Below are 16,257 nucleotides of genomic sequence, written 5' to 3' on the forward strand. Positions count from 1 at the left end.
CTATACCTCTTAAAGGTCTGGTTGAATATATCTGTATGTGAAAACAAAAGATGAGATTGCATATTTCTTTCAGGAAACTTTTTGAAAGGCTATACCAGAATTAACAATGGTTCTTGTTCAGGTATTCTAAGACTTAAGTACGTTTTCTACAGAAACTCTCTTTGGCTTTTATTTTTTTTCCCCTAGATTTTTTTTTGGGGGGTAAAAAAACTGACTTAATATAAAAGCTGTTTTACTTGAAGTGCTTCCTTTAAAAGAAATCTCTAATATTTGCAGACAGTCCTAGGGTCTCTGACCCCAATATTCCCCTAGTGGCCCGTGAGATCATGCAGCGAATGATCCGACAGTTTGCTGCTGAATATACCTCAAAAAATAGCTCTACTCAGGACTCCAGCCAGCCCAATAGCACAAAGAACCAAAGCCTGCTGAAAGCATCTCTGGTCGCCTCCTCTCCCACGGCTGCAACTGCTCAGAACCCTGTGCTCAGCAAACTGCTCATGGCTGACCAAGACTCACCTCTGGACCTTACTGTCAGAAAGTCTCAGTCAGAACCTAGTGAACAAGGTAGGACTCTTACCAGTGTCTTGCATCCTACAGCAATCCATTAATGGCATTCTTGTTGCAAATCCAGACAATTAGAAGGCTGTGCTTTTGCATAAAATGTAAAGTGGAAAAGCAGTAGATGTTTTTGCAGTAAAATAATGACTGCGTAGATGTGGTGCAAGAGAAGAAACTTTTTGAAAGAATGTAGGCCCATAGACATGAGTGATTCTTCTGAAGAAGGGCAAAGGGGATGGACATGCTCCAAACTCAGGATAAATGTGCTGTTCCTACTGGAAGCTCTAAAAAACAGTCTGCCAAAATAGACTCTATGCTTGCTGATAAGACAAGTTCATGTGGTCATGAAAACTATGATGTTGTCTCTTCTCTGAAGATCAGTACATACTCTAACTGAAGGGCTGATTTATTTTCTTTCTGGTCATGGTGTGAGAAGAGAATCTTTTAAAAGTCTGTGAGAAATTGCTTTGTGAAGGCTGTAAAAATGATACCCATGAACTGCACTAAACTTCCAGGTTTGTGCGCTTGGAAGAAATGTCTCTTTCCTACCTTAAAAATAGACTTGTTCTGCAGAGCACAGATTGAATAACTTGTAACAGTGTTTCAGAGCTTATTTTAATTCAAAAACCTTGCTTTCCATCAGAATTTTTTTTTTTTGCTAGCAAATTCTGTGAGTGATGTAGTATGTGAACTTTTTTTTCCTGAAACTGTTGAACAGAGGTTATCTTAAGTGTATCCTACTGATAGGATTAATATTAGCCCCTTTACCCTTCTTTAGAGATGTTAGTGCCTGAAGTCCTTCTATCACAGTAGGTTGTCCATCTGCAAGTGGAAATGGTGCCTTAAGAAAAAAAAAAAAGCCTTTTGCTATCCCTTTATTCTTTGAACTTGGAGGCTAACTTTATGTGTCCAACAATATGCAGCTTGGGCATCTGGACATTGCACTTACAGCACTTACTGAAAGCTGTCATGACATTTCAGTTACAAACTGCAGTGGAGGGTCAAATGTTGTCTCTCTTGAAGTGAGGAGCTGTACAGTTAGCTGATAGGCATTTGTTTCTAGCTAACTTCATTATAAATGCATTTCATGAGTGTTTTGCATATATGTTTATAAATGTTAAATGTTCTCATTGTGAAACTTTGTGCTGAAAGAGAGGGAGAGAATCAATTTTACTTTTGTTCCTTTTTAATTAGAGGATGGTATGATGAAGAAAGCGTGTACATGAACTGTTCTTTAGCTACCATGCGATGGAAAAAGCTGTAAGATAATTTATAATGCTTGTAACACTTGTTATGGAATTAGAACATGTGCATATTGACTTATACAGTAATCTGTTTGCTGATGTAATTTTTGTTTCCAATTTACATTTAATGTAATTGGAAAGAGATTTTGCCAAGCTTGTTAATAAGAGATTTCAGAGGCTGTCATGAAAGACTGCTAGTGATGCTTTGTGTTACATTTTGTTCTAGTGGGTTGAGAGGAACCCAGCTAGTTGTAAACTTCTCTGTGGGGTATGAGGCTGGTCCTGCTTGGCCTCAAAGACTTGTAGGTGATACTGACCCCTCTGATGGAGGAAGCGTGGATGCAAGTGCCTGTGGCAGCAGCCTGTGCTGTTCAGTGTAGCCACTTGAAAAGGAGGTGCTACTTGATCCAGTCTCTCTATCTTGTGCCTGCATAAGTGTTGTTCAAAAAGAAGACTGAATTTTCTGCTTGCTTAAGTTAGGGTTATGGTGTGTTCCCAAATGCAGTGGGTGGAACAGCTTTCCGTAAGTTAATTCTAGTTCACTGTTTATCATGTTTTTTTCTCCATATGTCAAATGAGAACTCAGAGCAATCTGAAAGCCGTCTTACATTGTTCTTGTGCTGGGTGGTATTTACTTGATTAGATGGAATGAGCAATGAGCTCTGAAACATCTTGACTTTACCTTGCCAACAGGTTTCATTTCTTTTTGCCTCACAAATTCCTCGTTTCAAAGTTTCCAGGAACTTCAGATGGCTGGGCTGGGCTGCTTTTATGAAAATGTTGCCCTTATTAAAATGACCAGAATTTCAAGCTGCTTCAGTGCAGTAGGAGAAAGGCTTTTCTGGCAAAAAGCACTCCCTTTTCTGATGCCTAGAAATGCAGAGTTTATGTAAGGGTTTGCAGAGGAACATGGGTGAATGTGAGGAAGTGCCATTAGAGAATGGAGGAAGGAGTCTAGCAGGAAAGACAATTTGGTATAAGGAAGAGAGGGAATAAAATGACACAATCGAGGGGGAGAGACAGCAGCTTTGCCAGTAAGGATCTGCTGGAGACATGGGGAAAAAAAGATTAAGCTGGCTGCCAGGTGAGGAGGAATCTCACACCTGTGTGTTCACTTGAAAGTGAGTTTCCAATACAAAATTCCCAGTTAATTTTCCTACAAGAGATTTGGATTGAAAAAAAAGAATTCAAATAATGGCTTACAGCTCTCCTTCAAGGGGTAAAATATCTCAGGAATTTGAAGGTTGTCTCATTTTTGGACCACTGAGAGTTAGTTATGCAATTGGCTCTGTTGTATCCTGAACTGTCATTTGTAGGTAATTTTTTAAGCTGTGTCTCTTGTAACAGATGCACTTAGAATTTTGTTAATTTTTGTTGTGATTTCTGAAGGCTATGTTGAAGTCACATGTAAACCAAGTTGCAAACAAATCCGACCCTTATTTTGTTTAAAAATATAATAAAACAAAAAATGCTGTGTGCTAAATATGACTTTAGCTCAAAAGACTTGTTTTGTCTTTTCAGCTGAAGACAAGATCAGCATGGCTGATCCTGCTTCTTCAAACACTGAAGTCATTCTTTTGTCTCTACAGACGGTGTGCTTGATTTATCCACTAAGAAGAGTCCTTGTGCTGGCAGCACCTCTCTGAGTCACTCTCCAGGGTGCTCCAGTACTTCGGGAAATGGGTAAGAGAAAGCAACTTACTATGACCTCTTAAAACTGTTGTGGGGTTTTTTGTTTGTTTTTTGTTTGTTTTTTAACTAAAAATGTGTGCTTACCTCCTGTTAATTTTAACTTACTTTAGATGTTAACCCTTTGGAGTAATGTGTTTTTCGATTTGTACCTTTGGCAAATACCTTCACCCCACCTGCCAAATAAGAGTTGTTGCAAATTGAGACAGGTTTAACTTGCAGTTAAGAACACTAATATCTGTTATTTTGGCCAATTTGGTGCTTAGCCACAGACCTTTCTGTTACCTATTTCTTGGGTTTAGTGATAAGTGATTTCCATGGAGATACAAGATCAGTTAAATGCATGAAGAGTCTTAGAGTCTTTGCAATATATTTAGACTTCATTTCACTTAGGGGAAAGTTAGCTAACAAGAAAGTTTATTTAAGGGTAACAATGATTTGGGTGATGAACCATGCTGAATTAGATTTAAATCACTGCATGATTTTTGTTAATATTTCCTAGCATAAACCAACAACTTAAAAAAGACGAAAGGGTCTGGGGCAGGGAGTCTGGTAATTCAGAAGACTTTAAATATGGCTCTTTGGATTTGCAATTGTACTCTAGCACTGAACAAGTTTTTGTTTTTGTTTTTGTTTTTTTTTAAATAATCACATACTCTTGCCTAATCAGTTCAAGGTGTGAAACTGTTAAATTAAAAAAAATCTTTAGGTTTCATATTTCTAATGGTCACCATTTGCATACATTTAGAAACCCTTTATTCTTAGTTAGGATTGAGTTAATTGTACTGGAGAGGCTGACTGGGAGTATGAGGGATTTTGGGTCCTGATGGGAGAATTTTATCTTGAAGCTCCTGTGAACAAGTAATTTTTTAGCGAAGTACAAAAACAGTGTATGGTTTAAAGGGCTATTTAATTGCTGGATTTAGCTTTATAATATAGCCTTTGAAAAACTTGAAAATCTAACAACCCACTACCACCACCAATCCCATGTACTGATAACAGCTGACTGAATTTTTGCATTTCTCTTTGGAAAAATATTACTGTCTCAGATTTCTCCCTTCAAGATTACTTTTCCATTTAATATTTCTATTAATAAAATACTTCAAACCGTGTTTGATACTTTTTCACAAGTCTTTAGCATAAGCCTTCTCCACTAGCTCTTCACTTTCAATTCTGGACAGGTTATTTCCAGCTTTATTTTCCTAGGAAGGCAGCAGAAGCCACTGGGGCTCTGTACTGTTTGTTCCCTTGTTTGTGGATCAAGTGAGGGCCAAAGTCCAACACACAGGGATAGCAGGGCTAGCATCTGGCACTGTCCTGCTCAGTTCTATGGGTCCAGAGAGGATGTGGCATACTGGCACCTGTGGTTACCTGTGCAGGTGTGTGGTACATGAGGTTGGCTGCAGTTTGTTTAGCATCAATGAAGTCAGGTGTAACCCTCTATTAACTGCCAGTATGACCATTATTTAGGTGTAGAATCACTGGTGCATGCTGTGATGCTGATACATGCTGTAGAAGGGGCAAAGAATGCACATTGCTTGAGAGGGTTCTCTGGAATTGCAAACTTTCACACATTTCTCCGGATTTTGTTCTGAATCCTTGTGGACTCTTGTTATGCACTTCACCTATGACTTGTTGCATCCTGGAGAGAAGCGAGCAGCATATGTATCAAGCACTGTGTATGTTACATGCCAGGTCCTTTCAGTGGATGTATTTTCTCTAAAGACTTTTTTCAATCCCAGTGTGATGTTAAAAATAATAATAATGTAGCTTTTCAGTAGTGCGTATACTATCCTTAAATAACGCTGACTTAGCCGGACGGCTTTACACCAATATAGTGTCCCAGAGCATTAAAATAGATTCTTTGTTAATCTGTGTGTTGAACATGGAGAAATTTGGAGGTGGATTTTGAGCCTTAGTTATTACAGGGGGCTAAGCAAGCAAAGCATTACAAAAGATGTGATTCTCTTCAGCAGTAGTACTTTGTTTCATAGAAAGAACTCTTGTGATGAAAGGAAAATGGTAAAAATACTTTTTTTTTGGGTGTTGCTAACCCTTGATCTGTATGACAGTTGGAAGTTAGATCTTTCTTTATATCAAATGAGAATCAGGGATGTGTATGTGCCGTTAGTTGTTAAGAGAGCAATTTGATAAGTCTAATGCAATGCAACGTTTTTCTTTGTGATCCACAGTATCTCAGCTTTCATATTTGGTGCTTAATGAAAGTCAGGCAATACCTTTGAGGCCTGCTAAGCTTTTTCTTTTATCCTGAGCAGCAATTCTTCAATATGATGTAAGCAAACACCATCCAGGGTTTCCACCTATGTGTAGATACTGCAGGTGGCAGTTATATTTGCATGTTGAATATGTTGCACTTTGGCTTACTCTTTTATTACTGTGCTTGTTTAGTGGTAACGTCACACCAGTAACACAGTTGTGTGTAGATCTATGGCGATTGATTACTACTTTGTAATTAAGGTGCGATTTTCAGACGCTTGCGCGAAGTCTTTTCTACTCCGAGAATTTGTGAACCCAACCAGAGACCAGCCAACAGGTTTCATTTTTTCTTTGCCCAAAAAGCTTCTCTTTTTTTGCGAACAAGTTTTAAAACTGACTGATGCTGAGACTTAAAAAAAAAAAAAAAAAAAATTAAAATAATAAAAAAAAATTTAGAGAAAAATAAATAACACAAAAAGTGATGTTACCCAAGCAAGGCCTTCTAATAAAGGAGTGGCCCCCTCACCCATCCCTCCCTACCTGTGCAAGTCCTGCTCACATCAGTTTCCTTCCATCCAATTAGGCGACCTGGGAGACCCAGCCAGCACCATCCAGAGGGACTACAGAGTGGTGATGGGGTACCTCCAAGAAGCTTGCAGGATGGAACCAGGGAAGGTTATGGCCACTCCACATCTCTTAAAGTACCGCTGGCTCGATCACTCCAGATTAGTGAAGAACTGCTGAGCAGAAACCAGTTTTCTACGGCTGCCAGCCATGGGCCATCTGGACTACAGAATCATGGACAGCACTTAATATTATCCAGGGAGGCTTCTTGGGCAAAACCACACTACGAATTCAATTTCAGCCGCATGAAATTCAGGGGAAATGGTGCACTCAGCAACATCAGTGACCTTCCTTTTCTTACAGAAAACTCTGCCTTTCAAAAAATGGCACTTCAAACTAAACAGGATGGGAAAAAGGACGTGAGCCATTCTTCTCCTGTGGATTTAAAGATACCACAAGTTCGAGGCATGGACCTTTCATGGGAGTCCCGCACTGGTGACCAGTACAGCTATAGCTCTTTGGTAATGGGTTCACAAACGGAGAGCGCGCTTAGCAAAAAGTTAAGGGCTATCCTTCCAAAACAAAATAGGAGAAGTTTGCTGGATGCTGGACCAGATTCCTGGGGCTCAGATGCTGAGCAGTCTACCTCTGGACAGCCATATCCCACCTCAGATCAAGAGGGAGATCCTGGCTCCAAGCAACCTAGGAAGAAAAGAGGGAGATACAGACAGTACAACAGCGAAATACTGGAGGAAGCAATCTCTGTAGTTATGAGCGGGAAAATGAGTGTTTCCAAAGCTCAGAGTATTTATGGGATCCCCCACAGTACACTGGAGTACAAAGTTAAAGAGAGGCTGGGCACTTTGAAAAACCCTCCAAAGAAAAAAATGAAATTAATGAGGTCGGAGGGGCAGGATGTTTCAGTAAAGATTGAATTAGATCCCCAGGGAGAAGCAGCACAAAGTGCGAATGAATTGAAAGATGAGTAGGGATGTTGTAGAGTGCCAATTACTTTGCAAACTGGGTGAGCACTACTGCATAGTTCAACCATCACTGAGCGCACCTGAGTCTCCTGTTTACTGCAATGCTCTTTCCTTTGCAGTTTAGCATAGACTTGTGTGAACACAGGTGAAAGATGTGCTCTGAATGTCACATTTGTAAATTTTTCTAGCCTGGTATGGTGCAGTTTCCCTCCTTCACCTGCCCACTCCCCTTTTTGTTCTTTTTTTTTTTTCTTTTTTTTTTTTTTTTGCCTTTTGCATGTTTCTCTGTAATAGAGAGTTGAGTTACCTCACAAAGAATGCAGATCTGTGGAAGTGGACATCTTGCCTGTAGAGCCTGCCTGAACTTCTGATGTTGGATTTTTCATGTCTGCCTTTATAGAAATAAGTCCACTTTGTTAAACTGATACTCTCCTAAAACCAGGCATTTTCCAAATGAGACTCAGACTGTCATTCTTCAAAAATGTTTCAGAAATTTTTCTTCTCCCTTATTTTTTTGATCCAATTGATTGAAAGATTTAAGCTAAATCAAATTGTTTAGGAATGGTACCTCTCTTGAACTCAGATTTGTTTATTAGATGGATAATCAATTGGGTCTAATTAGGCTCTCCACTGTTTTCTTTCTAAATTAACCGTACTTACCATTCACTGTCTGCTTAGTGCTCACCCGGAGGGGAGGGGAGGGGAGGGAAAACTTACATACACTACCTTCAGAATATGTCAGTTAATTATTTATAACACTACCTTCACTGTAATTTTATTTGGTATTTTTGAAGGGTGATATTTAGACTCACCTGCTTGAGGATGTAGCCTTATCTCACGGAAGACAAGCTTCTCACAGTCAGGAGCAGTCAGGGTACACTAAATGATGTATTAGGGTATGCCTCATTATACCAGAACTATGGTTCTTTGTGACCTTCATGCTTTTTACAGACTTGATTCTGAGTTTACTAAACTCTGTGGTTCCAACCGGTAGTTTAAATGGCTCTAATCTAGGGAAGGGGGATTTGTGTAATAAACTACTGTGATATTGCAAAAAAAGGAAAAAAAAAAAAAAAGAAACTAAGAAAAAGCCCACAAAATGGTGATCTCAAACGTTACAACCTCAGTAGTCTGCCCAAATATCCACATTAGTGAAGGAGCTTGTTAATGTTCAGGGAAGAAGTAAAACACTGGTAGCCTGATCTAATTCAGGCTCTGCATCATATCTATCTGTAATACTGTCAGGGTCGAACACTCAATGAATGGGTGTTTCCTTTTTAAATATTACAGTTGCCAGTAGCAGGAATTAATTGAAGTCCTGCTTTTTTTGTTGTTGTTTTTATTTAATCTATTTTGATAGTGGTTTAGCACATGCTAGAATGAGCATTTAAACACCGTAAAAGCACTCCGTAAACCACAAATCTGTTGGTTTGTTGTTTTTTTTTTTCAATATGGTGATATCATTCTGATTATCTGGAGATCCAGGATAAGTTTTGTACAGAACTTTTATCTTTGATACTTTCTGCGGGAGTGGTCAGTAACTAAGTGGAGCTTACTGGACTTACCACAACATGACCAAATCGGAATTGCTGGTTCTTCAGGTAGAAGCAATTTGGTCTTAATCTGTGCAAAAGGTAGATAGAATTACCATTTTTTCCCCCCGATTTGCACAACCAAAAGAAGCATTGGAGTTTTTATGTGAGAGCATTAAGTGATGTCAGTGACTGAAAACGGTTTCTCAAAGTTCATGGGAGGGTGGCCTAGGTAGCCCTAGGGATGCTGAATGACTTCTGAAACAGTTGATTATTCTATTAGCCTCTCCCCCTCCCCAGCAACTTCATATTTTCAAAGGTTAGGCACACCATTGCTGTTGTTTAAAATATGCACTGCTCATTCTTCAAACGGACTGGGCATTTGGCCCCAAGTATACTTTGTTCTTGTTTACTTAATATATTTTAGTCCTCAAAATCCTGGTTCCTTGTAGCTCTCTAGTTGTCATCTTGGCATTTAAAGCAGTTTAAGCTCAGTAGCAGTATATAAACTCTGCAATACGTTCCAGTTTAGCTGGTGATTGCAATAAAGGTGCAGTTTAAGGTGTGGTTTCATCTGCTTTGGAGGTTATGGTAGAAAGTTTGTTGCAAGTTTTTTTAAAAAAAAAGTTAACACAGTTTTACTGTTGAGAGAGGTTTAACCTTTTGCAGTTGTCTTTATTTAAGCAACATGAGTTGAGTTTTATAAAACTTGTCACTGTAGTGTATGTGGAGTGCTCATTTTACTAACCTAAATATTTTGTATGTGTATGTTTAAGTGGGTGACAATCGTGCAGCAGAAGAATGGTGTGCCTACCCTTTAATGCTGCAGTTTTAAAAGAGAATTTGTCTTGTCATTTCAGACTGTAGGCTAAGAATTGTAAATAGATAGTGAGAAGTTGAGTACTCTTTATTTGCTTTGGTTAGAAAGTGGATTTAAAAAAAAAAAACCAACAACAAACCAAACGCGTAACTCTCAGTTTAAATGTCCTGAGACCTGAAGATTGTAATACTCATGACTGCAAAGCTTTCAAACACAACACTTGATCTGTGATAACTTAATATTCAGGTAATCTTTCTTTTTCGAGAAGCTTTTGAACAACCATATTTCCTCCAAAGGTCTCTGTTTAAAAAGGAAAAAAAAGAAAAAGTGTAGATTATTTTTAAGCACTAATTGCATTACGTTGGTAACTGCAATATGAAATAGCCATTATTGTTTTGTGAAGCATGGTTGAGATTAGTTAGTGGTCCCTTTTTAAAATTTCATGAGCCTCTCAAAAAATAAAAACAAATTTAAAAAAAAGCTGCTGAATATTCAAAAGATATATATTTTACCTTATTGTAGGTTTTGTAAATTTAGTCTGTAATATTCAGGTGCACCTTTTAATGTTACCTTTTTGTTTCAAAGTCCCATCTAATGTATTTTCTCTGAGGTGATTCATCACATAAGACTAGTATCACTCTAAGTGCTGCAGTGATCACTAAGATTTTGTTTCATTTTTCACTACATATTTTTTGCAGGCGCTTTCAGTGTAGCTAACTAGTGGTATTTGGGATCATTTTAAATATATGATTGGAATTAATGTTTGTCCATTAGCATGCTTAATTTTCTGCTGACCAGCAGTTTGCATGGCCAGAATCCCTGGTTGACCATATTTTGGTGTGGGAAGGTGTGGTTCACTGCGGTCTTTGTAACAAAAGCCTTGTTTCTCATCTTATTTCTGGTAAGTGGATGCTTATGTTACTTGGATCACTTGGACAGGAGAAAGGTTTAAAATCTTTCGCCTGCTGCTCTTCTGAGATCGCATTAACGTGTAACATAGACAAACTGCAACCCTGTAAAAATCGAGACGTTGTTAGGAGGAGACCTTTCGGGTATTTTTTGTCACTAGTTTTCTCTTATTCCCGAGAATGTCCATCCGATGTAGTTATTGGACTTAACAGTATTGTTGTGTACTACGTTGATGTAGCTGAAAAAGCCTGACAGCAAGAAACTGTGAATTATATTTGTGGCAGTCTCTGAAAACTAGTTTTTCAGTCCAAGTACCATGAAGGAGAATCCCTCTCCCCTACCCCATCCTAGAAAAGTAATTTTATATTTTGTGTGTATAAAGTTTTAAGAATCGAAGTTTCATATTGTACTGAAGTTTAGGTGTCGCTTGGTAAATCTTTGCTGCAGCATATAATTGAAGATGAGTAAGGCTTAGTGTGGTAGGGGTCCTGGTGTGGAGTTAATTATCGTACAGTTCTGGTGAGAAAGCCCAACATGTATGAAATGTGTCCTTTTTTTTTTTTTTTTCCTTTGGACTTGTAAGATGTAAAAGTGCTTTTTTAGAACTCTGACCTATTACAAACTATTACCTCACTTTCAGCCAGCTGGATCCTCATTCCACAGTGTTGTAGGCATTATTGTGGCCGTAACGCTTGAGTACAGCTATAGAGTTGAACGTCTGCAGTTAGGTATTGTAGGGACACGTTTCTGGACTTGTTTTTATTTCTGTCTAAAGATAATTTATTTTCCAGTCATTCCCTGATTTTTTTTCTGAAGGTTCAAGACAGTTTCCTTTAGAATTTCTCATTTTATCCCTTTTGCACAGGAGAAGTTGCTGCATAAGCAATACAGGTATGCCTTTACTTTCTTCTTGTTGCAGAACTCGTAACTTGCTGCTTGCATTACCAACCCTATTGCTAGATCTGAAGTCGAACTCTGAATTTTCATGGCTGTTGGAGTAAAAACAATTTTTAACAATGCAGGGGTACCGGTAGGATAGTGCCTCTAGTTAGGGAACACATTCAGCTTCTGTGTTCTCACACAACTCCTATACCACCTTTTTTGTAGAACTTTCCAGTGCTCGGGGATATTCCTAAACACGGGAGGTAACTGCATGTGTGTTTAGACTGGGTAAGAGCAGACAAGGAACAGTCTGTGCTTTGTCTTGTGGCAGGCCGACATTTTCATATAAATATTTCTTTCATGAGTATCTGGGAGTACATTGCCTTCCCCTGAAAATTCACGGGAGCTGGCAAAGGGATTCAGGGGCTTTAGGGTTGAGTAAGCTTTGTTGAACAACTTTTTAGTTCTGATTGAATTGCTTTTTTATTATCTGCAACGATTGTTATACAGGCAAAACTAGAATTGCCATGTGTTTCTTTCCAGTTTACTTTCAAGTAATGTCCTTGAGTCTTAGGAGAAGAACACAGTGTCCAAGGAGTGAAGGGAGCACTCTGCTGGTCCCTTTTTCTCAAAAACAGTGTGGCTGCATCTGTAATGTAAAGGCCTCTTTCTTCAGTGAAGACAAAATTTGAACTCCTAAGTGTAAGAATGCGTACATTTGTTGCAGTCCAAACTCTTATGAAGGCAAAATTATTAACCTGTACTGAAAGCTTTGTCACAATATTTTAAATAGCTTAAATTCTCTGCCAAATGTTAGAAGTAGAATGGAAAGTGTTGTTTCCCTCATTTTCATGAGGATCAGAAACATCGAGGTATTCCCCACAAATGTTTCAGAAACTAAATATAATTTCAGTCTAGGTCAATGTTGCTTTTTTCTAGGCACCAGTAGATAATGTTGACTAATATTGGTTTTAAAAGCTGTGCTAAAAGAAAAATAGTTTTGAGACTAGTTTTAGTACTATAAAGGTTTCTACTTGATCTTGAATTATATTGAATTATATTGAAATCAGAACCTTCAGAAACCTGAAAAGCTGCACTGCTACTTATATGCAGTTCTGATGGATGCATGAAATAAAATAGTGACTACAGTAACTCATTTCAAATTATCCAGTGTATAAACACAATGCACTGTGATGATCACTAGGCAGAGAGATATTACAAACTCAAAATGATCTGTAGATCCACTTCAAGTATACTCAGAAAAAACTGTTAAATAGTTACAGCATTCCACTGTCCATCCCTCTCCTTCTCTCCTGTTCTTACTTTGACTGGGGCCAAGTCTCTATACCAGTATTACAGCAGGAGTTTTGGACCTCATGTCCTACTGAATTATGCTTATATTCAGGTATTGTCATAAACCCCTTCATATTCAGAGAGCTTTATTTAATCCTCACAAAAATCTCTTAGCCCAGTCACAAAATCAATTTTCCTGGGTGACGTACTAGGAAGGAGGATTTTTTTCGGTCTGTCCAGGGCATTTCATTTACCTTCTTGAAAACAAACATCCCTGCCCCTCTTGTCTCTGCTGAATTGGTAAGTATAATTTAGAAGGACTCAAGATGATAACTCTACCTTATGGAACAGGGATTAGGACAAAGCCTTCATTCTGACTGGAGCAGAAAAAGCTGTCAGAAAAAAATTCTATAGTCATCACCTAGTACAGTTTAACTTAATGTTTTTTTCCTACACGGAAATAATGAGGACACCACTACAGATACTAATACAGTTTATCAACTACTTGGTGCTACATTTCTCAAATACTTTTGCAGGTAATTTTTTTTATGCCTGCGCTGAAAGCATGTAAACTTTACTGTCACTATAAAAAAGCACTTGTCTGACCTATTCTAAAGTACCAGAAAAGGGATAAATAACTGCAGCACTTTTTCTGTTACAATGCCAGAGTCTTAATTAAATCTGGTCTTCAGGTTATGAGATATTTGAAACGTACAATCTAGGATCATTAATGGCTTTTCAGGTCAGATCACAAGGTCTCTTAGGATATTAATCTGTCTTTTAAAGACTAGTACAACAAAATGTTCTGGAGTTCAGGCAGGGGATGTATATATACATGCCTGGTATTTTTAACTAATCATTTCAATAGGCCATTTCAGGGCTTGACATTTGGAATCTGGGATGATGGGTAGGGAAAGGGAAGTTTCCCAAACTGAAAAATCTTTTGGACCATTGTTTAATGTTCAGTTTGAAAACTATATCACAAGAAAATGGGTAGGGATTCTTGCTCCCTTATGCCTTCAGGGAATGAGTAGTATTTAGAATCTCTGGCTGAAATTCAAGCCTTTTTACCATGTAAATTTTTAATATAAACTCATTGACACGCTTTTTACATCTGAGGACTGAAAATGGATCTTAATGTTTAAGTTGTGGAATGGTTTATTTCTTAAATGAAGGGGGAACATTTAAAAAAAATAGATTAGAATACCAGCATTAGTGAGCTTAAGGAATTTTAGTATGTAATAGCAAAGTATAGCAAAGTATTTGATTAAAAAAATTAATCTTGAATTGCTAGTCTGTAACTAGGTGCATTCTAATTTAGCAGGTGAATATTCTTTACTTATCGATATATGATGGGCTTTTTGCAAATAGAAACCTTTATCTGAGTCCCACGTGTTGCTTGTACTGATGGGATGTATGCTTACAGCAGCTTACTGCTGCTTTAAAATGTATAAAATGTTTTGAGTGTTTGCTCATAACTCTTTTTAACCTCCACTTGTTAAATTGTCAGACATTGGTATTTTATCAGTCCGCAATGTAAGTTTAAACTAATGTTCTTAGGAATCCAACTTGTACACACACTGTTTAAAAACCCTCAGGGACAGTTTACACACTATCCTCACTCAATTCAGGTACTTGTACTCTCTTCTTAAACCTAGCAGTGACTTGTATTTTGTTTTGCTTTTCTTTTGACGTGCTGATAGCACATCCTTGATGAATGTCAACTTAAAACTCAGTTCAGGTATCCAGGTATAACTCAGCCAAACAGATTTTAAAGCTGCATATTTACTCTCCAGCACACAGTGCCTCAGACACTTATAGTGGCATTCTGTATATTCAGTTATTACTACTGAGCAGATCGCGGTGGGGGTTCCTGGTATGTATTGTAAGAAATTCCTATGTATATTATATAATATGTATTATATTATATACATATATAGTATATATGTTATCTTAAACTTATATATTTTAAAATGCCACTACTAGCCAGCGCAGCTAAAAGTGAAATACATTCCCAGCTGCTTCTGTGAACAGCAGAGGCAGCTTCTTAACGTGGCTCTTGCTTCTCTCTCACCATAACTACTTCTAACCTCAAGCACGGGTCCTTGGCTGTCTGACCTCTACACTCTAGTTATGCAATGTCCTTAGAGAATTCTGTGCACTGGCCACTGTGATGGAAACCAATGGGCCGGGAGTGCTTTGAGTTTATTAGTAATTGTTCTGCCAAAGTTGGTGTTTGTATGACAAGCGTGTAAACCTGTCATATAATCAGCAGAGGTCCAGGTCAGTCACGGTGTCTGTAACCGCTTCCACCTCCTCGGTAGGGCCAGACCTCGGCAGGTGCCTCCTGTCCAACGCTGAGCGCTGATTCACACCGGCAGTGCCAGGCCTCGGTGCTGCGCTCGCCCGGAGGCCAAACCAGAACTAAATCTGCTGGTCTGCCCTCACAGTGATCTGTTGGCAGTCGCAAGTCAGCAACACCTCTGCTTTATTATTTGACACTTTACAGCTAAAAAGTCTTCTCTTTCTATTTATGTAACCCATAGTCTTTGAAGAGTATGGAAAATGGCATTTCTCTCTGACCTCTAGAAGTTCAAGTGTCATGGGAAAAAAAAACAGGAACCCCCCCTTTACTCTTATGGACCTCATTTCAATATACTGTTTACAGTTTGACGGAATTGTATAATTTAATATTTCTCTTGTACTGTAGTTTATATTTATTTACAGATTTTTTTTGTACTGTGTGATTTGAATTTTTTGTTCCTTGCTATGATCAATGTTTTATGTAGTAGAGCACTTATGATCACAAATTAAGGTTTTTGGTTTGATTGCACTACATTAATTTTTTTAATGCAGTTCTGATTTTTTGACTGGACTAAATAAGCTGTGTCTTAATGTATGTGATAAGTACTTTTAAATTTTTATTTCATGTGGTCCAATTTATTTTTTGCATTGTATGTCAAAGCGCTAATTCTCTTGTTGTGCATGTGTAAGATTTAATGGCTCCATTGTATTATTTGACCATGTCATTTTGGAAACACATTCCCAGCTGTAACGTTGTGTATGGTAGTTTTCACTGGATGCTAGACTTTTCAAAACCACTATTCTTCTAATAAATTTTGTTGTGAAAAACTTTAAGGGGTTCCAATTCTGTTGTTTCTAGCGTGCTTCGTAAATGCTCGCACTAATCACCCAAGGGTATGAAATGCAGACTATCACAACTGGGGAGAAGCAGGGGAGGAAGTGAAAATAGAAGGTAAAGCAATTTCTGGTTGAAGGATCTGGAATCTCTCTCCTCCATTGGGCTCTTGTCCTAAATAAGATTGGCAATAAAGCTGCTTTAGCAGCTGGGTAGGGAATACATGTGAAAACTGAAACTCTGTCTCATGGCAGCCCAGTCTCATGAACTCCTGTACTCTAATTTGTGCTTCCCTGCTGGCCACCTTAATTTCTTTAATGGTAAATAATTTATTCAGTGAAGAAGGAACAGTCTCTCAGGAGGGAAAATAAAAGGTGATGTAGGCTTGTTCACTGAGCGCTTAGTAATGAGCCAAGGTAGGCAGGGT

The 16,257-nt window shown here is 38.3% G+C and overlaps 1 protein-coding gene across 2 annotated transcripts in view; it reads left to right on the forward strand.

The window, feature by feature from the left end:
* LCOR (ligand dependent nuclear receptor corepressor) overlaps positions 1-15,829 on the forward strand; it is a 62,215-nt gene extending 46,386 nt beyond the window's left edge. For both annotated transcript variants that reach the window (XM_051799988.1, XM_051799989.1), the window contains exons 5-7: positions 277-564; positions 3,392-3,485; positions 6,292-15,829. In XM_051799988.1, the coding sequence (XP_051655948.1) occupies positions 277-564; positions 3,392-3,485; positions 6,292-7,261 (1,352 nt within the window). In that variant the 3' untranslated portion in view covers positions 7,262-15,829. The remainder of the gene's footprint in view (positions 1-276; positions 565-3,391; positions 3,486-6,291) is intronic.
* The last annotated feature ends 428 nt before the right edge of the window (positions 15,830-16,257 follow it).

This window comes from Manacus candei, unplaced genomic scaffold (genome assembly GCF_025592945.1).
Source record: "Manacus candei isolate 608988 ecotype Guabito, Panama unplaced genomic scaffold, ASM2559294v1 h1tg000050l, whole genome shotgun sequence".
NCBI classification, from domain to species: Eukaryota; Metazoa; Chordata; class Aves; order Passeriformes; family Pipridae; genus Manacus; species Manacus candei.